Here is a 24,956-nt window from a genome sequence, read left to right on the forward strand (position 1 = left end):
TCAGATGAAATAGGAGAAAAAGAGAAGAAGCTTCAGAAAGAAATAGAAAATAATGGAATGGGGGGAAAGTAAGAAGAGACCAGAGTCTTTGGAGAGGCAAGTGGGTGAGTTTTGCAACCAGGAAGGCTGACAGAAGTCTTGGGGAAGAAAAAAGAGGTATGACATGTGCTGAACTACAGGGCTGGACCAGATGCTTTTATTGCTCAAAAATGTTGAAAACAAGACTGTACATGAAGCTTTAAATAAAAAATTCCCAGTTAGGTAGAAGATATTAGAACATAATGCAGCTGTTTCCTCACTACATCTAATGTAGTTATACTCAATTTTGAACAACAAAAAAGGTTTTCTTGGTATCCAACATGATTTTTACCAGTAACTAGTGAAAATCTAGGCTTTCTTCTTATCTGGCTGCAGGTGTCTATTTATGTATCATCCACCATTTCTAAAAAGGACTCTAAACAACTTAATTTAGGACTCAATTCCTCCAAACAAATGTACTTTTTTGTTGTTTTTAAATCCCACCTTATGAGTGAGCTGTTGCTCTCTTCCTCTTAACCTCGTTATTTTTCTTCCCTGACACTTCTGTTTGCATCCTTGGTGGTGCTTCTCCCATCTAATGCTTTCAGGGGCAAGAAGCGACAGCACCGCCCTGGCAGGTTTGGCTCAGTGGCTAGAGCATTGGCCTGTGGACTAAAGGGTCCCAGGTTCGATTCCAGTCAAGAGCACATGCCTGGGTTGCAGGCTCGGTCCCCAGTAGGGGGCGTGCAGGAGGCAGCCAATCAATGATTCTCTCTCAGCATCGATGTTTCTCTCTCTCTCTCTCTCTCTCCCTCTCCCTTCCTCTCTGAAATCAATAAAGATATCTTTAAAAAATTCTATGCAATATTAAAAAAAAAAAGAAGTGACAGCACCAAAGTACCACAGTACAGCATTATGGCTTACTACTGAGGTGTGCGTTCCAATTTTCCAGGCTTAGTCAAAGTAAACCTTACAGAAAGATTCCCATGTGCCCCAAATTCTCATTGAGAATAATGCATTCACCAAAAATAATACATAAGTATATTCAGTTTCATTAAACTTAGGTCCCCCTGCCCCTGGGTGAAGATAATATAACACCCACTATTACCTCCCTAATTGAACCTTATACTTAATGTCCAATACACCCATTTTTTTTTGGATAGGAAACTTTCATAACTTTCAGCTAGATATCTTCTTTCCCTATAATCAGTGCATGTCTCTCCCTATAACAAACCACCCACTAACCATCTCAGTTGTTCTTGACCAGTTTTCTGCACTATCAAATCTGAAGGGACCAATATACTTTTTCTACCTGTATTCACAGTTCACTAACGATAATAAACAATAAGGGTTGGGAGCTGTATCTGAAAAAATTAGAGTAACGTATGGTACAAGTAGGCTCCATCTGACTGGTACTTGCTTTAACAACCAAATTTCTGTAAATAATCCTATATAATAAAAGGCTAATATGCAAATAGACCAAACAGTGGACCGACTGGTCGCTATGACGCACACTGACCACCAGGGGGCAGGTGCTCAATGCAGGAGCTGCCCCCTGGTGGTCAGTGCGCTCCCACAGGGGAAGCGCCGCTCAGCCAGAAGCCCGGCTCGAGGCTGGCAAGCGCAGCTGTGGTGGCGGGAGCCTCTCCCGCCTCTGTGTCAGCGCTAAAGGTGTCCGACTGATGGCTATCAATCTCTCTCTCATCTACTGATAAATGTTGGAAACAGCCATCAGCGGATATCCCTCGAGGGCTCCTGGATTGCAAGAGGTCGGACACCTCCAAGTGCATGAATTTCGTGTACTGGGCCTCTAGTAAGAATATAAAAGCCATAGCAGAAATGAGACAACATAGCAAATTACCTCACTATACAGTTTTTACCTACAAAAAGACATGAATATCATTGAGAGAGAAAAAATGGCAAGAGCTGCTGCCTCAAACTTTATATTCTAAGGATTTCTCAGAAGTTCCCTACCCAACCTGAAATTGGGTAGCCATCTCCTTCCTTCATCCTCCCTTCCACTCTATAAAATATCCTCACAGTAATACCACTGAGTTCTCTGGTGGTTGGCAGGACTCAAAAAATTTGCTTTCTCAATCTTTTTGGACAGTTTGCTGAATTGTCCAAAGTAATAAAATATGCACCCTAACTTTGAGGTGCTCAGCTGGCAGTCTGGGTGAAAGAGTGATAATACATACTGAAGGCGCCTTTCAGAATGGCCATGATACTGAAGCCGCTATTCCCAGTGGGGCTGGGGAAAGGAGATTGGAGCAGAGCTGCAAGAAGCTTGTGGCCCTGGGGAACTGGGACCTGAAGGCAGCAGCAGGAGCTAAGAACCTTGTAGGGGGAACGTTACTCAAAGTCTCATTGCCCACTGGGCAGAGTGCAACTTGCCTGTCAGCTTTTTCTCCAATAAATGCATAAACAGTTGGGTAGGATTCTAAGGTGAGAACTTTTAGATATGGTTAAGTAGCTGTAAGGAACCTTAAGCTGTGGAGGTTGCACACACTCTGCCGTCCTGACACAACAGCTAAGAAATATGAAGGGAATCCCTACAAGTAACTGCATATTTAGGACTCAAATATGAAGAATGAAATACTTCACAGCATATTTATGCTTATATCTTAAAGAACTGCAAAGACCATAAACATGTAATAGGATATTCTAGATATACCACATATTCAAACTTCATAAAATATTGATAGGTGAGGGAAGGAAACTCATAACAGCTGACTTCTGAAACATGGAAAATAAAAGTAGTTGATATAGGAACAGTGGGAAAAGGAAATTATTCAAGATTTTCCCGTATTGTCTATGCATTAAAAAAAAATAAAATGGGCCAGCTGGTGTTGCTCAGTGGTTGAGTGTAGCCCCATGAAACAGGAGGATTCCAGTCTGGGAACATGCCCGGGTTATAGGCTCAATCTCCAGGAGGGCCGTGCAGGAAGCAGATGATCTATGTTTCTATCTATCCCTTTCCCTTCCTCTCTCTAACACACACACACACACACACACACACACACACACACACGGCCAGATTATTATGACCACCTGACGTTTGTAGGCAAATTAGCTATAATTTCGTGCTGAAGTTGCTAGAGGGCCAGATCATTATAAATAGGGAAGCAGGAGAAACCAAGATGGCGGCATAGGTAAACACCTGAAATTGCTGCCTCACACAACCACTTCAAAAATACAACTAAAAGACAAAACAGACATCATCCAGAACCACAGGAATGCTGGCTGAGTGGAAATCCTACAACTAGAAGGAAGGAGAAAAGCACACTGAGACTCAGAGGAGGTGCGGAAGTAAAGTGCAGAGGTACGGAGGCGCGTGCAGAAAGGGCTGGCAACTGAGGACGTGGTTGTCTTTTTCAATAGGGAGGGAGACACAAGCTCCCGACAGCCCCGACTCCAGTTCCGGGCGAGTCTCTGGGGACCCAGATTCATAAGGGGGCTGCAGAACTCGAGGGCGGCTTTCTCTCAGAGGTGCTTGCAGCGATTACCTCGGGACACTGAGACCCCGGACCTCTTAGGGCAGGACTGAAGATCAGCCATAGCTGTTTGCTCCACCCTGTTGATTCCCTGAGACCTCCCCCCCCCCCCCCCCCCGCCGCCCGCCCCCCCCCCCCCCCCCCCCCCCCACCCTCCCGGCCCGCGCCACCCAAGCTGCCAGCAGAGGCTTTTGCATATGAATGGGCTGGCCCTTTGAGATCTAAAATTACCTAACAAACTGCGGCTGAGTCAGAGAGACCCAGAACATCCAAAAGAAGGCCCAAGGCCCCACAGCAGCTTGCATTGCTTCATAGCGGGGCCTTATCTGGGCACCTCCAAATCCCAAACAAAGAAGAGGAATCTGCAGATCTCTCCGTAGCTCCTGCTGGGTAGCCTCAGGCAGAGGCTAAATTAGCACCTCCTTAGAGATCCAAGAGCCAGTGTACCCAGTGGTCAGAGTGGGACCATCCAGATTACAACTCCTCAGATCCATAAGAGACACACTCAGGGGGCAGACTCAGTGAGCACCAAAGCCCCACTGAAGCAAGTCTTGCCCCAGAAGGGTGTCTCCAGCACAGAAGTTCTCCCACCATAGACACAGCTGATTCTCACAGACAACTGACCTGGAGGTCAATTCCTCCCAGTGATACCAACAACAATCAAGGCTTAACTACAACAAGACTGTGCACACAGCCAACAAAGGGGTGCACCAAGAGTGGCTACCTCAGGTAATTGGGGAGGCTGAGCCACTGGGCCCTATAGGACACCTAGCACACAAAGCCACTCTATCAACACAGGGAAGCAGCCAAAATGCAGAGACAAAGAAACAGATCACAAATGACAGAAATGGAGGAAAGCAAACTACTGGATATAGAGTTCAAAACCACGGTTATAAGGTTTTTCAAGAATTTTCTAGAAACCGCCGATAAATTTAGTAAGACCCTCAATAAGTCTAGTGAGACCCCTGGGGATATGAAAAAGGACCATCTAGAAATTAAGCATACACTGACTGAAATAAAGAATATTATACAGAGATTCAACAGCAGACTAGAGGATTGCAAGAATCAAGTCAAAGATTTGAAGTACGAAGAAGTAAAAAACGCCGAACCGGTTTGGCTCAGTGGATAGAGCGTCGGCCTGCGGACTCAGGGGTCCCGGGTTCGATTCCGGTCAAGGGCATGTACCTTGGTTGCGGGCACGTCCCCACTGGGGGGCGAGCAGGAGGCAGCTGATCTATCTCATCGATGTTTCTGGCTCTCTATCCCTCTCCCTTCTTCTCTGTAGAAAATCAATAAAATATATTAAAAAAAAAAAAAAAGAAAAGAAATAAAAAACACCCCACTGGAAAAGCAAAAAGAATCCAAAAATATGGAGATAGTGTAAGGAGCCTCTGGGACAAGTTCAAGTGTACCAACATCCAAATTATGGGGGTGCCAGAAGAAGAGAGAGAGCAAGATATTGAAAACCTATTTGAAGAAATAATGACAGAAAACTTCCCCTACCTAATGAAAGAAATAGACTTACAAGTCCAGGAAGTGCAGAGAACCCCAAACAAAAGGAATCCAAAGAGGACCACACCAAGACACATCATCATTAAAATGCCAAGAGCAAAAGACAAAGAGAGGATCTTAAAAGCAGCAAGAGAAAGAAACTCAGTTACCTACAAGGGAATACCCATACGACTGTCAGCTGATTTCTCAACAGAAACTTTGCAGGCCAGAAGGGAGTGGCAAGAAATATTCAAAGTGATGAATAGCAAGAACATACAACCAAGATTACTTTATCCAGCAAAGCTATCATTCAGAATTGAAGGTCAGATAAAGAGCTTCACAGATAAGGAAAAGCTAAAGGAGTTCATCACCACCAAACCAGTATTATATGAAATGCTGAAAGGTATCCTTTAAGAAGAGGAAGAAGAAGAAAAAGGTAAAGATACAAATTTTGAACAACAAATACACATCTATCAACAAGTGAATCTGAAAATCAAGTGAATAATCTGATGAACAGAATGAACTGGTGATTATAATAGAATCAGGGGCATAGAAAGGGAAGGGACTGACTATTCTTGGGGGGAGAAGGGGTGTGGGGGATGAGGGAAGAGACTGGACAAAAATCGTGCACCTATGGATGAGGACAGTGGGTGGGGAGTGAGGGAGGAGGGTGGGGTGGGAACTGCGTGGAAGGGAGTTATGGGGGGAAAAAAGAGGAACAAATGTAATAACCTGAACAATGAAGATTTAATAAAAAAAAAAAAAAAGCTTCACAGATAAGAAAAAGCTAAAGGAGTTCATCACCACCAAACCAGTATTGTATGAAATGCTGAAAGATATTCTTTAAGAAGAGAAAGAAGAAGAAAAAGGTAAAGATAAAAATTATGAACAACAAATACATATCTATCAACAAGTGAATCTAAAAACCAAGTGAATAAAAAATCTGATGAACAGAATAAACTGGTGAATATAATAAAATCAGGGGCATAGAAAGAGAGTGGACTGACAATTCTCAGGGGGAACGAGGTGTGGGGGGTGCAGGAAGAGACTGGACAAAAATTGTCCACCTATGGATGAGGACAGGGGTGGGGGGGCGGTTAAGGGCAGAGGGTGGAGTGGGTGGAAGGGAGCTATGGGGGTAAAAAGAGGAACAACTGTAATAATCTGAACAATAAAGATTTAAAAAATAAATAAATTAATAAATAAATAAGGAAGCAGGTTGTTTACCACGACTGTAGAAGTGATTTTTTTCTGAAGATATGGGTAAACAACTCGATTTAACAGCCTTTGAACATGGGATATATACATATACCCTGAGTGGCCAGATTATTATGATCACCTGACGTTTGTAGGCAAATTAGCTATACACTGCATCGTATAGAATATGGAAGCCGAAGGCCTGTTCGAACACCTTTGCTGTCTGCAGTTACCAAGATAAAACATCTCCAATTAGCACAGGAACACAAGGATTGGACAGCTGAGCATTGGAAAAAAGTCATGTGGTCTGATGAATCACATTTCCAGTTGCATCATGCAGATGGCAGAGTGAGACTTTGGCGGAAACAGCATGAAAGCATGCACCCCACATGCATGAGTACAACCCTTCAAGCTGGTGGGGGCAGTGTTATGGTTTGGGGCATGTTTTCCTGGCATGATTTGGGCCCTTTAATTCGTGTGGAACAACGTCTGAATAGCACAACATACCTAAGTATCATTGCTGATCAGGTTCATCCTATCATGTTGATGGTGTATCCCAATGGAGATGGCTTCTTCCAACAAGACAATGCGCCATGCCACGGTGCTTGTATTGTGCAGGAGTGATTTCAAGAACATGAGGGAGACTTTACCTTGCTTAGGTGGCCCCCACAATCACCAGATCTCTATCCAATTGGGCATTTATGGAATGAAGTTAAAAGAGCCATCAGGCAGCTGGTTCCACAACCATCAAATCTCACAGAACTGGACAGTGCTATTCATCAGGCATGGTGTCAGATTCCTCACATCACCTTTCAACATCTCGTGGAGTCAATGCCAAGAAGAATCACCGCAGTATTGAAGGCAAAAGGTGGCCCAACGAAGTACTGATGTGGTTGTCATAATCTGGCCACTCACGTTCAAATATATCCCATGTTCAAAGGCTGTTAAATCGCATTGTTTACCCATATTTTCAGAAAAAAAAAATCACTTCATGGTAAACAACCTGCTTCCCTATTTATAATGGTCTGGCCCTCTAGCAACTTCAGCGTGAAATTAAAGCTAATTTGCCTACAAACGTCAGGTGGTCATAATAATCTGGCCACTCAGAGTGTGTGTGTGTGTGTGTGTGTGTGTGTGTGTATGTATATATTTTTTTACTGTTGTTGTTTTTAAACTACAAATTGTAGCTTCAAGGTGAACACATGGAGGAATAGGGGGGTGGCATACCCAAAGTAGGCAGGGGTGCATACAGGAGGCAACCAATTGATGTGTCTCTCCCACATTGATGTTTCTCTTTTTCTCTCTCCCTCCCTCCTTCCCATCACTCTCTGAAAAGTAATGGGAAAAATATCCTCAGGTGAGGATTAACACATAAAAAAGACAAGAGCCCGGCCAGAGTGGCTCAGTGGTTGAGCAATGACCCATGGACCAGGAGGTCATGGTTCGATTCCTGGTCAGGGAACGTGTCCAGGTTGCAGGCTCGATCCCCAGTAGGAGAGTGCAGGAGGCAGCCGATCAATGATTATCTCTCATCATTGATGTTTCTATCTCTCACTCTCCCTTCCTCTCTGAAACCAATAAAATATATATTTAAAAAAAGAAATTAAAAAAAAAAGAAAGCTTCTTGTCTTGCGAAAGTATTTTCCACTAAAATATAGCATTCTCTATAGAAATTTCTTTTCTAACATGAAAGTGGAATTAAAAGATGAGGAAAATACCCACACGAAATAAAAGAGATGATGACTAACGTTGTGCCCTTTCTTCTGCGGAAGGACTGAAAACAAGACTGAAAAATATCCACAAATGCCCTGCAGAGACTCGCACTATAAGGAACATGACAATTCGAGAGTTTTCCTTCCTAAGAAGTTCTTGTATATCTTAAATTGGAGGTCTCAGTTTAAGAAAAAGAGGACATGCCCTGGCCGGTTTGGCTCAGTGAACTGAAGGGCCCCGGGTTCGATTCCAGTCAAGGGCAGGTATCTCGGTTGCAGGCTTGATCCCAGCCCCGGATGGGGCATGTGTGGGAGACCAATTGATTTGTCTCTCACATCCATGTTTCTCTCTCTTGTCTCTCCCCCTCCCTTCCACTCTCTCTAAAAATCAATGGAAAAAATATCCTTGGGTGAAGATTAACAAAAATAAAATAAAATAAAATAAATAAACATGAAATTAAATCTATAGTTTAAAAGAAAAAGAGGCCATCAGAGTCACCAACACATGGACCCTTATATACCTGTCAGTTACAGTGGCCTATTCCCTCCACACCCACCTCATCATCACTGTCCGACGTCTCAGAGTCTGAGGAGGCTGCAGGCTGACTCACAGGTGGCTCCTTCTCCTCAGAGTCACTGCGCTTCCGCTTTGCCAGGGACAAGAGCTCCTAATAGGGCAGAAGTAATCACATGAGTCTTATTCAACAGAAAAGAAATATCCAAGAATAACAAAATGCCCACCCTCCCTATACCTCTTCTACCTCTGTGCTTTCAACTGAAGGACATCATCATGGGAACTTTTATCACATGAACACACTGCTAGTATTCCTAAGTGCTAAAATAAATGTTTTCAAAATTGTCCCCTACCTTTTAATGGCAAAATATATGTCTGAAAGACAAAAGTGAATATAAAACTGACCTGAAGGCTACTTCCAAACTGTTACCATTTTCTTTATAAGCTACAAAAGTACAGATTCTCAGGTACTTATTTAAGAACCATGATTACAAAGGTAATTTGCTCACTGTTCTTAATGGTATAGCTAACGGATACTCTGAGCATCTTCTTACTGTAATTCATAGTAAAATTGGCATTTGTGGGCTGATTTGAATAAGCTGACAAACAATAAGTTTCTGAGGTCGTTTTTTAAAATTTTGAATGCATAAGCAAAAAAAAAAAAGAAGAAGATTTTTTTCCAGTGATAAATCCAGGGTCTGACAACAAGCCACCAATTGCCTGGCCACTACATCAGAACTCTAATTTGATAACCCCAATATTCTTATTCATTACCTCTGCCTTCTCCTCGTGACTTAAGAGAGACTAGTGGGGGAAGGATGTGCCATTTAGTAAGGCTACAACCAGGTTTTGCTCTCTCACAGGGTTCCCCTCTGCTGCTACTTCTCCCCAACTCAGCCCAGTCACTTAAAAATGCAACAAAAGAATACTTGCTTTAGTTTTTGTTCTCTGCTAATAACAATACCAGCCCACAATTACACTGTACTTACTAGATGCCTGGTACTTTTCTAACCATCTAACATTTAATCTTCACAACAACCTTAAGGTAACTATCATTATCATTCCCATTTTTTCTTACCAACTATTTATCTATTTGTTTATTTATTTATAATGTAATCATCCCCATTTAAAGATAAAAAGACTAAAGAGCAGGAGAGGTTAAGTAATTTACCCAAGGTAACACAGCTAGTACATGACAGAGTCAGAATTCAAACCAGTGTAGATAGAATCCTAGCTCCTAATTCAGACATGGTTTACTAGTCTAAAACCCCTTTCTCCCTTTTGTTAAAAAGAGAAAACTACAACTAATAAATACTAGTAGTATCATTCCTTGATGATAATGGTGTGATACAATTACAGGTCAAGTGCCAAGATAGATTTAAAAATAATAGACTGCTACAAAGTATGTTTTCTTCTTCCAGTTTCTTTCTATTTTAGGAGTGTACCCTCCTTGGCCAGAATGAGAAAATGACCTTCTCAGATTAACAGCTGACATGCTCTCTTTCATACGCAGTCATGAAATGTTACTCTTCTCATTTCATTAGAGGGAGCTAGCACACCAACTTCCTGAAAACGCTGAAGCTCATAAGAACACTCTACTTTTTCATACCAAAACGATTAACTCCTATTGACCAAATGCAAATCACAGCAATATTTGTGTTTATGGTATTTTAAAAAATTGAGGTGTAACTGACTTACAGTACATTTTATCCTTTCTTAAGTACAGTTCTCAGTTTGACAAATAGTTTAAACACTCCCACAATTAAGGCATATGATAGTACCATCATCATCCCAAATATTGGTATTCTTCATATACTTCCCCCCCCACCAAACCCTAGCAACCACAAAACTATTGTCTGTCCCTAAGTCTGCCTATCACAGAATATCATATAAATGAAATCATACAATATGTAGCCTTTGAATTGGGGTTATCAATTAGGGTTCTGATGTAGTGGCCAGCACTTTGGTGGCTTGTTGTCAGACCCTGGATTAACCATTGAAAAGAAGCCATTGGGCTTCTTAGCATAATGCACTTGAGATTCATTCATGTTGCAGCATATATCAGTAGTTTACTCCTTTTTATTGTTAAGTAGTATTCTATTAAATGGATGTAGCACACTTTGTTTATCCATTTACCAGTTGAAAAACATTTGGGTTGTTTCCATTGTAGAGCAATTATATGTTCATGTACAGGTTTAACTTTTACAGAGATTTCTGATAAGTAATCTCTTTCCTGACCTTTGAGGTTCACGAATGTACCAGAATTCTTTATAACAGGTTGATACCAACTCATTATAACAGGGATTTGGATACACTATCAATCAAATTCTTCTCTGAAACATTAACTATTACATGCAGTAGACAGCCATTAAAAGTTACCATAACTTAAAGTGTTAAGATGTTAGTACTGTCTTTCTGTTAAAGACGTTCCACTCCATACTAAAAACCTAACAAATGGCTCTCCTTCATCAACAAACAACTGCATCTGATAGGTATAGTCTCTCCTAGTATACAACATTAAATACTATCTACACTAATAAAAGAGAAACATGGTAATTGGCGTACGACCGCTACCCTTCCCACTGGCTAATCAGGGAGATATGCAAATTAACTGTCAACCAAGATGGCGGCCGGCAGCCAGGCAGCTGGAAGCGAACATGAGGCTTGCTTGCTCCAGTGACTGCGGACTCCAACGTTGCCCAACTGACTTGCCGGCCTCTGAGTTGCAACTCTAAGCAACTATGTACTATGTTGCAAATGTAGAAGCTAAAAAAAAACCCAGAAACCAGCTTTCAGCCTGCCGGGATCTCAGAGCTGAAGTTATACATTGTTTCGATTATAGAACGGCAAACAAACCAGATACGAAGCCTCAGAGCTAGAGCCAGAGCTAAAGCTGGTCCAGAATAAAATAAAAAAAAGAGAAAAAAAGGAGCGGTTGGGAGCTTCAGTCAACAACCGCCAGCCTGAAAGCAGCCCTCAGCCCCTCACCCAGACTGGCCAGGCACCCCTGTGGGGACCCCCCACCCTGAAGGGTGTGTGACCTGCTGCAAACAGCCATCATCCCCTCATCCAGGCTGGCCAGGCACCCCAGTGGGGACCCCCACCCTGATCCAGGACACTCTTCAGGGCAAATCAGCCGGCCCCCAGGCCTCTATCCTATATAGTAAAAGGGTAATATGTCCGGGATCAGCGGAGCCTCGAGGCCTCCTGGCACCGGATCAGCGTGACAGGGGGCAGCGCCCAAACCCCCTGATTGCCCTGCAGCTCTGTGTGTGACAGGGGGCGGGGCCACAACCTACCTATCCGCCCTGCTCTGTGTGTGACAGGGTGCGGCGCCCCAACCCCCCCGCCCCCACAGGCCCTGCTCTGTGTGTGACAGGGTAGAGCCATAACCTCCCCATCGGCCCTGCCCTGAGTGTGACAGTGGCGGCACCCCAACCCCCTGATCGGCCCTGTTCTGTGGGTGATAGAGGGCGGCGCCCCAACCCCCTGATCCGCCCTGCTCTGTGTGTGACAGGGGGTGGTGCCGCAACCTCCCCATCGACCCTGCCTTGAGTGTGACAGGGGGCGGTGCCCTAACTCCCCTATCGGCCCTACTCTGTACGTGACAGGGGGGAGCGCCCCAACCCCCTGATGGGCCCTGCTCTGTGAGTGACAGGGGGCAGCACCCCAACCCCCTGATTGGCCCTGCTCTGTGCGTGACAGGGGGTGGTGCCGCAACCTCCCCATCGACCCTGCCTTGAGTGTGACAGGGGGCGGTGCCCCAACCCCCCAATCGGCCCCACCCTGAGCGTGACTGAGGGTGGCATCGCAACCTCCCGATCCGCCGTGCTCTGTGCATGACAGGGGGTGGCGCCCCAACTCCCCAATCAGCCCTGCTCTGAGCCCGACCAGGGGCTGCACCTAGGGATTGGGCGTGCCCTCTACCACCCAGGAGCAGGCCTAAGCCAGCAGGTCGTTATCTCCTGAGGGATCCCAGACTGCAAGAGGGCACAGGCCGGGCTGAGGGACCCCCCGCCCCCAGTGCACAAATTTTTGTGCACCAGGCCTCTAGTATTAACAATAATATGGAGACAGCAAAGTCCTTCTTAACAGTGTGGAAGATACCCTTTCCACAAGCTAAGAATTGTACAGAAAGCTACTGGGGGAACTCATGGCAAGGCTACTTATTTATTTATTTAATATATTTTTATTGATTTCAGAGAGGAAGGGAGAGGGAGAGAGAGAGAGATATAAACATCAGTGATGAGAGATAATCATTGATCGGCTGCTTCCCGCACACCCCACACTGGTGATTGAGCCCGCAACCCAGGGTTATGCCCTGAGCAGGAATAGAACCATGACATTTTGGTTCATAGATCGATACCCAACCACTGAGCCACACCGGTTGGGCGAGGCTACTCTTTTTAGTTAAGTCCTTTATGTTCTACTGAGGGCTCATAGTACAGTTGAACAGACAAGTGTGCAATGCAAAGGTCTTTCCAATAATGCATACATGAACAGACCATCAGATTTGCTACCGCAGGATTGACTTATCCAATGTCTGCTCAAAAAACCCAAACCAATGTAAAACTGATTCTTGCACAGGGGGTAGGTCCATCTGAAGCTCTCTTGCCTGCCTGCTTCACTGTGCCACACTGATTGAGACAATGTTTCTGTGTGTCCAGTGGTTCTCTCTCACCATCATCCCTGTATTTCATCTCACCCAGTAAAAAGTGTCCTTATTTATTTATCTCGGCATTCCTCTAGGGCAGTGGTTCTCAACCTTCTGGCCCTTTAAATACAGTTCCTCATGTTGTGACCCAACCATAAAATTATTTTCGTTGCTACTTCATAACTGTAATGTTGCTACTGTTATGAATCGTAATGTAAATATCTGATATGCAGGATGGTCTTAGGCAACCCCTGTGAAAGGATCATTCGACAGCCAAAGGGGTCGCGACCCACAGGTTGAGAACCACTGCTCTAGGGGAATGGCAGTATACAATGGCAGCATGGTATATCAAATTTAAGCTGAACTTAAAGTTCTGCTTAAAGTAATGACAATGCTCAACATACTATCGGTATGGCTGTGTAGGATGCCATACCTGGCTTCTAGGGCAGTTTCATTGCTTAAAAGCCATATTTTACATTAAACTAGACTGCCAAAACTGAGACCCTATAATTAAGCTAGTCTGACTGAACTAAGGTAATGTTTATTAAAACAATGCTATTCTGGTTAAGTTTAGAATTCTAATCCATCAATATGTGAAGACTTAAACCTTAAGATTTAATTCCCCCACATGGTCTCTTCATGTATTCACAAATAGTGTGCTTTCTGTGATGTCATATCAGGATCAAACTATAGTAGAGCAACCTAGCTCCCTCTTACTAAAAGAAAATTAAATCTCATCTCTTTAATCAAACCTCCCATGGCCACATATAAGTGGGACACATATTTTATACCCTAGAAAAAGAGAATAGAAATTCATATGGACAAAGCTGAGGTTTTCATAGCCAATTAACATTCGAGCTCTTTTTTTACTTATTCATTCCACAAATCTAACTAATGTAAGTAATTACTAGAGTGACCAAACATCCTTGTGTGAGCAGGACTGTCCTGGTTTTAACACTAGAAGTCGTGCATTCTGGGAAACTCCTCAGTTCCAAGCAAACCAGTATCTCCCAGTACCTACTATCTACCAAGCACTGGATAGACAGTCATGAAGAAAAGATACAAAGGCCCAGATGGAGTGGCTCAGTGATTGAGCCTCGACCTATGAATCAGGAGGTCATGGTTTGATTCCTGGTCAGGGCACATGCCTGGGTTATGGGCTCGATCCCAAGTGGGGGGCGGGGGGTGCAGAAGGCAGCTAGCTGATCAATGACTCTCTCATCATTGATGTTTCTCTCTCCCTTCTTCTTTATCTCATGGAATTTAAGTAGTGGGGACATACAATAAACAAGTAAAGAAACAATTATAACTAGTGATAGTATTAAGAAGGAAGTGAATTGAGTGAATGGGAAACTTATCTGTGATAGGATGACTGGGGAGGTTTCTCTGAGGCAATGGCATTTAGGCTGAGGCTTTGGGAGAGGAAGGAGGGATGCAGTGTTTTGGACAGAAGTCTCCAAATGGAATAGCTAAGGCCCTGAAGCTGACAATAGCTTGGTTTAGTCAAATACCTGAAAGAAAACCAGTGTGAATGGAGCTTAGCAGGCAAGGAGAAGGAATGAGGTAGGTTAGAGATAAGAAGAAACCAGATCATTCTGAAGTTTATAAAACAGGACTAGGAACCTGGCTATTATTTGAAGGCAATGGGAGCCATCAAATAGTTTCAAGCAGGGGAGTAACTGTAGAAAATAGGCCTCAGTGATCCATCTCCAACACAGCCAACTTTTAATGGAAATAGTTATTGAATTTCCCCAGGCCAAACAGAATGTAGGGCAGAGGGAAGCTCACTGGTGGGGCTACGAGCTGAGTGCACCTTGTCACTCTACCCCATGTCCCCTGGGAAGGTCTGAGACTAGGGCCAAGAGGGGCCCTAACAGGGCCCTCCCTGAGCTGCAGGGAGGTGACTGGGGGAGGTGGAGGCAACTAAAAAAGGCCTCAGCCCAGTTTTTTTAAATGGCCCAATGGGATAGAATAAGACCTAGGTGACTATGAGGAAACAGGTGATCCCAGAGTACTCAGCCAATGAGGTACCGGAGGAGGGACTGAATAAATAGGCTGTTTGCTGCCTCAGAAGTGCCTATACAACCAGATGGACAACTGCTCTCGAGAACACATTATAAGTCTTGTTTTCGCCATACTTCTGTCTCCGGGTCTGTTATTTGAATTTAGACAGGTGAGCATTTCTCACTTAACCATCCCCGGAAGGTTTTTAAAAGAGCAGTCTGACTGACAGAGGATCGGACTAGAGGGGCCAGGGTGCAAATGCAGAGAGGAGAGTCAGAAGGAATCCACAGCGGTATCATCAGAGTGGATGGTGATCTGGCCAAGGTAAGTAACCACAGGAACAGAGAGAAGTGGGAAGACTTAGAGATACAGAGGAAAGAGTAGTAATTCACAGGGGTTTAAATTTGAGATTTAATATCTATTCTTTCATATCAAAATTATTGAGCCTTAGCACATTTTTCCCAGTGGTTAGAGTATCAACTCTCGGACTGAAGGGCCACAGAGCTTGATTTCAGTCAAGGGCAGGTACCTCAGCTGCAGGCTCCAGGCAGGGTGTGTATAGGAGGCAACCAATCGATGTGTCTCTCTCACATCGATATTTCTCCCTTCTGTGTGTCTCTCCCCCTCCCTTCCACTCTCTCTAAAAATCAATGGAAAAAATATCTTCAGGTGAGGATTAACAAAAATAAAATTTAAAAAATTGTTGGAAGAGGAACATGCTTCCAACAGAGGAAGACATTGGTTACTTTTCAGGAGTAAGGAATGGAACCATTCTATAAGTATGTTTTTGGGACATAGGGGTATTTCTGTTTTGTTGGAACTTTTTCAACAAGAATGTACTATTTTTACAATAAAAAAATTAAAACAATGAATATATAATAAAAAACCCCTCCTAAAGTAATTATTCCAAAGCGGCAATATAATAATCCTTTATATTTCACACGATTGGCACTAAAAGTGGGAACTTGCCCTTCAAATTTCCAGCAAAGTATTTATAATTGTAGACAAAATACTGAGTTATATATTTATATAATACAGAATTGCCCAGCCACCATGGCTCAGTGGTTGAGCATCTATCTATGATCCAGGAAGTCATGGTTCGATTCCCAGTCAGGGCATATGACCCGGTTGCGGGCTTGATCAATGATTCTCTCTCATCACTGATATTTCTCTCTCACTCTCTCTCTCTCTCCCTTCCTCTCTAAAATCATTAAAAATATATTTTTTAAAAATAAAGTAAAAATGCACAGAATTGATAAAATAAAATCAGTTTTCAGCCCATTCAAAATAAAAGGTATATAAAAGTTTTTTAAATTCTACTACTATTACTGGTTTTTAATTAGCTCCCTCTTCTAGTACACTTTCTAACTAATACACATTTTTACTCCTTAAAGAAGGGATTTTATTACAACAGAGGGGCTAGAGCAAGAATCCCCAAACTGACAATATCCCTTATCTCTGTAAGTGATCCTGTTGTAACCAGGTTAGAAAACTTGGTAAGTAGCAAAAGATTTATTATGTGCCTACTTTGTGCCAGGCAGGCATTACGGACATCTCACAGACAACTTTAAACTCTACAAAAGTAAGAGTGAAGTCATGATCTTCACCTTTACTCTTTATTTGATCCTCACCTGAAGATTGTTTCCATTGCTTTACAGAGAAAGTGAAAGGGAGGGAGGGAGGGAGAAACATCGATGTGAGAGAGACACATCGACTGGTTGCCTCTCTCACGCACCCCAACCAGGAGTGGGAAGCAAACCCATAACCCAGGAATCGAACCCATTACCCTTTGGTGTGTGGATCGACCCTCTAACCACTGAACCACACCTGTCAGAGCATGATCCTCACCTTTATTTTTATTTATTTATTTTTTCTTCACCTTTAAACCTGATCTTCCTCCAGGGTTCCGTATCTTATATCATAGCCTCCTCGTTCTCACCCCAACATTCATCCAGTCAAGTCCGCTCAGTTTATATCCTGAATATTATGTCCAATCAAATCTACTTTCTGTTGTCTCTATAACTAACATACTAATCCAAATCAGGCATTCATTCAACAAATATTGACAGGTTGTCTGCTTCATGCCAGACATTGTTCTAGGTACAGGGATACTACAATGAACAAATAGTTGCCCTGGCCGGGTAACTCAGTTGGTTAGAGCCTTGTTCCCATCCACCAAGGTTGCAGATTTCATCGCTGTTCAGGGCATATACAAGAATCAACCAATGATTGCATAAATAAGTAGAACAACATATCTATGTGGTCGTCTTCTTCTTCTTCTTCTTCTTCTTCTTCTTCTTCTTCTCTCTCTCTCTCTCTCTCTCTCTTTCTCTCTCTCTCTCTCTACCTTCCTCTCTAAAATTAATTAATAAAAATTTTTCAAAACAAACAAACAAATAAATAGTCTTGCCCTCCTGAAGCTTCCATTGTAGTGAAGCTTCTCTCATCTGGACTCTTTTTTTTTTTTTTTTTTAAATATATTTTATTGATTTTTTACAGAGAGGAAGGGAGAGAGATAGAGAGTTAGAAACATCGATCAGTTGCCTCCTGCACATCTCCTACTGGGGATGTGCCCGCAACCCAGGTACATGCCCTTGACCGGAATCGAACCTGGGACCTTTCAGTCCGCAGGCTGACGCTCTATCCACTGAGCCAAACCGGTTTTGGCTCATCTGGACTCTTGCCACCTAACTGGTGCCCCCTCTCCAGGTTACTATCTGCATAGCAGCCTGGGCAAATTTCATAAAAGGCAAATCTTAACACCTCTTCCATCTTAAAATCTTTCAATGGTTTCTCATTACCCTCAGAATAAAGTCCAAAGTCCTTAACATTGCCTACACTGCCAGAAACTTTAAACTTTCTTTTTTGCTTTTTTCCCCTTTAAACTTTTTAACCCCAGCACACTGTACATAAATTATACCTCATTATCCTGTATACATGTACATGCATGTACATGAAACATGTTTCACAAAACAATACTTATTACTACTAGGTCTGACACACTTGATGTTTTCTATTAGGTTCAACTTCATTTCTATTTTTTTTAATATATAAATATTTGATTGATTTTACAAAGAGGGAAAGGGGTAAAGAATTAGAAACATGGATGAGAGAAACATCGATCAGCTGCCTCCTACACGCCTCCTACTGGGGACCTAACTGGCAACCAAGATACATGCCTTTGACCAGAATCGAACCTGGGACCCTTCAGTCCGCAGGCTGAGGCTCTACCCACTGAGCAAAACCGGTTAGGACTTCCTTTCTATTTGTAATGCTGGCTGTGATCCACTAAACTGGGTTTTCCATCCTCAGAGAGTCATACAGCAAACTACTTCTACAGCTTCATTTGCACCACTCTCTCTACAATTTCAGTAACTGTGCTCCTTTCAGTTTCATGAGGGTACTAGGTTCTTCCTGCCTCAATGCTTTTGTACATGTTGGTCCCTCAACCATGAACACTCAACACTTCCTCGTACTTGTCAGTCTCCTAATCTCCTTTCTCTACCATATATTCCAGGTCTCAGTTTAAATGTCACTCCCACCAGGCTAATATAGGATCCCTGGTCATACTCTCACAGTATCCTTGCTCTTCCTTCATACAGTCTACAGTGAAATGCCTCTGAGCAATGCCTGCCCCTGCCCCTCCCTCCCACTCGCTCTCACTGCCCTCATTTTATCTTTCTGTCTAAGCTCCTGGAAAAGAGAAACTTCTATTTTGTTCACCCAGTAATCCTAGTGCCTTGCACTGTCCAACACATTTGTTGAAAAATAAATAATCTTGCCCAGCCAGTGTGGCTCAGTGGCTGAGCATCAACCTATGAACCAGGAGGTCATGGTTTGATTCCCAGTCAGGGCACATGCCTAGGTTGAGGGCTCCATCCCCACTAGGGGGCGTGCAGGAGGCAGCCCATTGATAATTCTCTCTCATTGATGTTTCTCTCTCTCTCCCTCCCCCTTCCTCTCTAAAATCAATAAAAAAATATATTTAAAAATAAATAAATAATCTCTGCCATTGGGGAACTTATAGTCTAGGAAGGGAGCAATAAGAACACTACCAGACTGGTGTCAAAAGATGGGTTTTGAATTTTTCCTAAGAACCTCCCTGTGAAATTATGAAATGAGTTACATGCAACATTAGATGCAACATTATGACACAAATGAAAAACTTCACAAGTAAACACTGACACTTCTCACAAGTTCAGCCTAGACTTTAAACTCTGCTCTAAAAGAAGAAGAAAAAATGACTATATTAATGAGAAGCACAGCTTTTAAATTTCCCAACTTTAATGGAGAAGGTTTATGGAAGGTACTTTATAACATTGACATTCTTTACATATAATGTCTAAAAATAATTCCTAGAAAATACTTACGGGCTCTATTTTTCTCAAAGACAATTTTAACTATTGCTACTTAAAGTAGGGTGAGCAGAGAGAAACAGGACATGAAAACTTGATCACTATTTTAAATAAGAAAGGAAATTATTAAATAAAGGATACCAATATGCATGTAGCTCAATTTTTTTTTCTTGAGGAAGGCAGAGTAAAGTTTTTATAAATGCTGTATTGATCTGAATAGAGAACTGATTTCTTTATTACCTTTGACACTTTTCATTTTCTAGGATCCACTGCATAAAATAATGCCATAAAAAGTGACACACATTATCTCCACGGAGGCACATGATGGAGTAAAAAGCCTAGGTTTGTCATGAATTCTGTTTTGTTGTTGTTTTTTTCCAAGAGGCACCAAGGGCAAATATCTTCATGATTTGTAATTTTTTATGTTGAAGAAAGGATGTGACCAACATAAAAAGTAAGGTTGCTATCAGGTCACATGTTAAAAAAGAAATCCTTCAAATTCTCTAAATTTTGAGTCTTAAAAAGCAATGAAAGTTAAAAAAATATAAACAACTCCTATTCAGTTACTACAAACCTCTTGCCCTCAAGAAAAAAGGCAAAAAAGAAATAGGCCTCAATAAAAAGCATCCCAACAATTCAAATAGCTTCACAGATCTACAAGAACTAGCATCTCTGCCACCTTAAATATCTCTGTTAAATTTTTTCAATTATACCTGAACACATTCTGACTGAGACAGGAAGTTATTTCTCTCCCAAACTACTTAGAGTGTCTCACTAAAAAGATTAACTTGCATCCAGATAGTGGTCTCAGTCATTAACATAAATAAGCACCTGAGCTGTATGTGGTAAAAATGCAATGTCCAGGTTCTATCCCCTTGAAGGTCTGATTCAGTAGGTCTGGGATGCCAGTCCCTGCAAAGTACATTCTGAATAAGCATACCAGGCAGCTTCTGACATAGGTGATCCTCTTCTCACCACCAGAAAAAACAGTGCAGAAGGCTCACCTGCCTCACCTTCCATTAGGACCAAGCTGGAGATAATATTTCTGACATAACAGCTTAGATTCCCATCTAGAAAACCCAGAGACAAAGGACCTCTTTACTAACTGTGCTCCACTATCTCACCAGACACTCAGAGATTTGTCACAGTTTATTCTTTTTCACAAGGACAATACACAAGACAGCAAAAACGATGCTATATCCCCAATGAAGACCCAAAACTAGATGGAGCAGCCCAAGGCATCTGTTAGGAGAGCCCAGAGTATATTAGTTTTGTTCTGAGGATTCTTTTTTTTTTTTAATTGATTTTAGAGAGGAAGGGAGAGAGGGAGGTGGAGGGAGAGAAATTGAGAGAGAGAAAAACATCTATTGTTGCTCCATTTATAGCCATGTGTTCATTAGTTGATGCCTGAATGTGTCTGGGGATTGAACCCGAAACCTTAGCATATAGGAACAAGGCGCTAACCAACTGAACAATCAAAAAACGGCGCTCTGAGGATTCTTAAAGAACTCCAAACCAGGCTGACTTTGAACTTCTACTAATAGTTTCTGGTGAAAACTTCTGGAGGGCAGAGATCTTTCTCTGATTCTCTGACAGCCTGGGACAGTGCTGAACAGACAGACTGAAGGCATTGGTACCTCTCTTAGGATGTGCAGGGAAAGGGAATTCTGATCTGGTTCCCATCTGATAAGAGAATGTCAATGAGTGGTTGAAGAGGAGGAAGCTTTAGGTATTGCCTGTCTGGCATGACTCAGTGGTTGAGCATAGACCTATGAACCAGGAGGTGACTGTTAGATTCCCGGTCAGGGCATATGCCTGGGTTTCAGATTCAATCCCCAGGAGGGGCACCGACTGAAAGCAACTGATTGATGCTTCTCTCTCATCTCTCTCTCTCTGTCTCTCCCCCTTCTGCATGTCCTCAGGTGATAATAAAAAATAAAAATAAGCCGAAACCGGTTTGGCTCAGTGGATGGAGCGTCGGCCTGCGGACTGAAGGGTCCCGGGTTCGATTCCGGTCAAGGGCACGTACGTTGGTTGCGGGCACATCCCCAGTGGGAGATGTGCAGGAGGCAGCTGGTCGATGTTTCTCTCTCATCGATGTTTCTAACTCTCTCTCTCTCTCTCTCCCTTCCTCTCTGTAAAAAATCAATAAAATATATTTAAAAAAAAAAAAAAAAAAAAAAAAATCAATAAAATATATTTTAAAAAAAATAAATAAAAATAAAAATAATGGCCCAGATGGTTTGGCTCCCTGTTTAAGCATTGACCTATGAACCGGGAGGTCACAGATCAATTCCTGTCAGGTAGGGGCCCAGACTGCCAGCTTGATCTCCAGTGTGGGGCGTGCAGGAGGTAGCCTATCCATCGATGATTCTCTCTCATCATTGATGTTTCTATCTCTCTCTCCCTCTCCTGTCCTCTCTGAAATCAATAAAATATATTTTTAAAATGTATTAGGTATTACTTGCACATTTCATGCTAATTTCTTTTTACAAATAGATAGTTGGGTTTAAAATTGCAATCCCTTCCAACTCCAATTCCTACTTCAGAAAAGTTCTGTGTGGATCTGCCTACCACAAAAGGAAGGTCTCCACACATTTCATTTGTCAGATTCTGTGGGAAATCACTAAGGACAGAATAATTAGAATAATTTGCTTAGTTTATTCATCATCAGAACAGATACCTTAAGAGTGCTTTCCCAAGGAAGCCCTGAATATTCTTTATAATTGGTGTACCAATTTTCTCTAAACTAGTCAAACTTAAATTGTAGCAACATGAAAAATGGCCATAAAACATTCTCATTTTGCAATATGAAAACTTTAAAAACTAACAGATTAAGTTGGTATAGTGGAAAGAGTATATGCCTTGTTGTCATGCAGGTCTGGGTCCAAGTTCCAACTCTACCACATACAAGTTGCATAAATCTCGCTAAGTTACTTCTTCAATCTTCCCTTTCTTCATATGTAAAATGGGGAAAATGATACCAACCTCAACATAATTTGAAAATTTGACAATGTAAATAAAACACCTAATTAAGATGGTCAGTTCACCCTAAGCACTATGCAAATGGTAGCTGATGCTATTATTTAAAATATCTACATTTCTACATTGGAAAATAGCAAAAAAAGAAAAAAGGGTTCTAATTCTTCTAAGCGTTAGTCTAAAATTATCAACTGGCCTGGCCAGCATGACTCAGTGGTTGAGCTTCGATTTATGAACCAGGAGGTCACGATTAGATTCCTGGTCAGGGTACATGCCTGGGTTGCAGGCTCCATCCCCAGTGTGGGGTGTGCAGGAGGCAACCAATCCAAGATTCTCTCTCATCATTGAAGTTTCTATCTCTCTCTTCCTCTCCTTTCCTTTCTGAAATCAATAAACTACATAGTTTAAAAAACAAAACAAAATTATAACCAAATTTTACAGTCATGAATATTTTTCCCCCTGGCTGGCATGGCTTCAATGGTTGAGCATCCGTCTATGAACCAGGAGGTAACGGTTCTATTCCCGGTCAGGGCACATGCCTGGGTTGCTGGCTCGATCCCCAGTGTGGGGTGTGCAGGAGAGAGTCAATAAAACATATTTTTTTAAAAAAGAATATATATTGTTTATATCTTTATAAATTTCAGGAGCCTTTCAGTGAGAATATTTTCAACTTACTTTTCAATTCTTATCCCAAAACAATTCTGATAGTTCTCCAGAGGCCTTTTCAAAACAGCCCTCTTTTCTTCAACATATCTCCTGCCCCTCCTCTTAAGTCTTCCTATTTCATGCTCTAATATTTTAGTCCTGAGATCTCTGGCCTAATACAAAGGACCCGCACCAAATCATTTACACAAAAGCTTTATTTGCAAGTGCTTGTACCAACATTCTTACAAATACTTGATCCTTACAATAGCCCAAGTAGATATACAAGGTCTAAGTTATATCTAGATTTTACAGTTACGACCAAAGATACATCGCTAGAAAACAGCATAGCCAAGCCTATAACTCCAATTTTCAGATTCCAAGTTCAGCACTTTTGCGGACTCAACTTATAAAGCTACTACTCCTTGCATGTTTTCTTCATATCATTTATTCACAAAACACGGCGGGGGGGGGGGGGGGGCACTCTTTGTATCTCCTGGTATCACTACAGTACTGCTACAAAGGACAGCTTCCTCCCTGCAGTATTTTCAAACAATCCCAACCATTAAAACCAAAAGTTGCTTTCCATAGTTCCTGCACAATCTTCAAGTAAGAAAGAACTCTAGGATGCTTCATGAAAACGGCCAAGAGGCCCCGGCCACAGTCCCTCCATACCGCCCTATATTTCTCCACCTCTGCCCTCTTTCCTCCTCCTAAGAGTTTTCTTCAATCTGACATCTCATCAGGGGCCCTCTCGACCCGAACGACCCTAGTTGCCAAATACTAGATTCCTGCGCGCAGCTAAGTCTTCCTCGCCAAGCACCGCGGCGGTTCTCTGGAACATTTAGGGTGTCGCCCCTTTTCTCCGTCCACACCCCTGTCTGAAAAACTTCACCCGCACCTTCTTTGCCACCCCACCCCCAAAGCCCCACGCTCACCCCTTGCACCTCCTCCAAAACCTCCAGCCTCCTGGGTTGGCGGGCGATACTTCCTATCTCTCCTGGCCCAGATCGCCTGGCCTGCAGCCTGCCGCCCCGATCTGGACCCAGCATATCACGGACCCCTCCGGTCCCCCGAACCCGAGGCCCACCAGCCCAATCCCTGCCCCGCCTCCCCGCCCAAGGCGCCAAGTACTCGGGGCTCCTTCTCCAGGCCCCGGCCGGACTCCGAGGGCCCCAGGAGCTGCGGGGAGAATAGGAAGGAGGCGGCAGCAGCGGTCAGGGCACGGGGCGGGCCGGGCGCTAGGGACCGGTGACCCCGGGCCCGGACGGCTCCCAGCTCCCGTGGCACGGACTCAGCCCGCCCGCTCCGCCGGCCCGCGCCTTCGCGGCCTGCCCTCACCTGATCCAGGTTCTCGTCGCTGCCGCTGTCCTCCGTGTCCGAGTCGATCACCACGCGGCCTTTCCGCTTCTTTACCATGGTGGCCCCCCGGCTCCCACGCCGGACGCCGCCCGGACTCCCCTCTAGCCCGTCTGCCAGTGGGACAGCCACTGCCACTGCCACCGCCGCCGCTGCCGCTGCTCGACCCACACAAAGGCGACCGCGCATGCGCGCTCCGCTCCGCCCCTGGCCCCGCCCCCCGCTCGGCGCACGCCGTTCGCCGGCTCTCGGCGCCCCTCCCTGCCCCGCCCCCGACGTAGCGTGAGAGGCGGGGCCCAGCACCCGGCGTGGTTCCCGGCAGTGGATCACTTTCCTCCACCCTGCGCGGGCTCTTGGAAGTCCTGGGTGTGTTTCCGCTGCGGGCCCAAGCTTGATGGGCTGCCTGCCTGTCGGGGACTGGAGCCGCCAAGCATCTGGGCCCTCTCTGAGGAGCCTTTCAACTGTCCGACACTGATGCAGTGGCGAGGGCGACGTCAGGGGCTGCCCTCCGGGGAGACACGCGTCTCCCGGACT

At 43.6% G+C, this 24,956-nt stretch overlaps 1 protein-coding gene across 1 annotated transcript in view; it reads right to left on the minus strand.

Moving 5' to 3' along the window:
- The window catches only part of RTF1 (RTF1 homolog, Paf1/RNA polymerase II complex component), a 61,567-nt gene extending 36,956 nt beyond the window's left edge, over positions 1-24,611 (minus strand). The window contains exons 1-2 of the mRNA XM_070424947.1: positions 24,405-24,611; positions 8,470-8,580 (exon numbers count right to left, since the gene is read on the minus strand). Coding sequence (XP_070281048.1) covers positions 8,470-8,580; positions 24,405-24,611 — 318 coding nt within the window. The remainder of the gene's footprint in view (positions 1-8,469; positions 8,581-24,404) is intronic.
- Between the last annotated feature and the right edge of the window lie 345 nt (positions 24,612-24,956).

The sequence above is a fragment of the Myotis yumanensis genome, unplaced genomic scaffold (assembly GCF_028538775.1).
Source record: "Myotis yumanensis isolate MYYU_CA2020_CCGP unplaced genomic scaffold, mMyoYum1.0.hap1 SCAF_1, whole genome shotgun sequence".
Lineage (NCBI taxonomy): Eukaryota > Metazoa > Chordata > Mammalia > Chiroptera > Vespertilionidae > Myotis > Myotis yumanensis.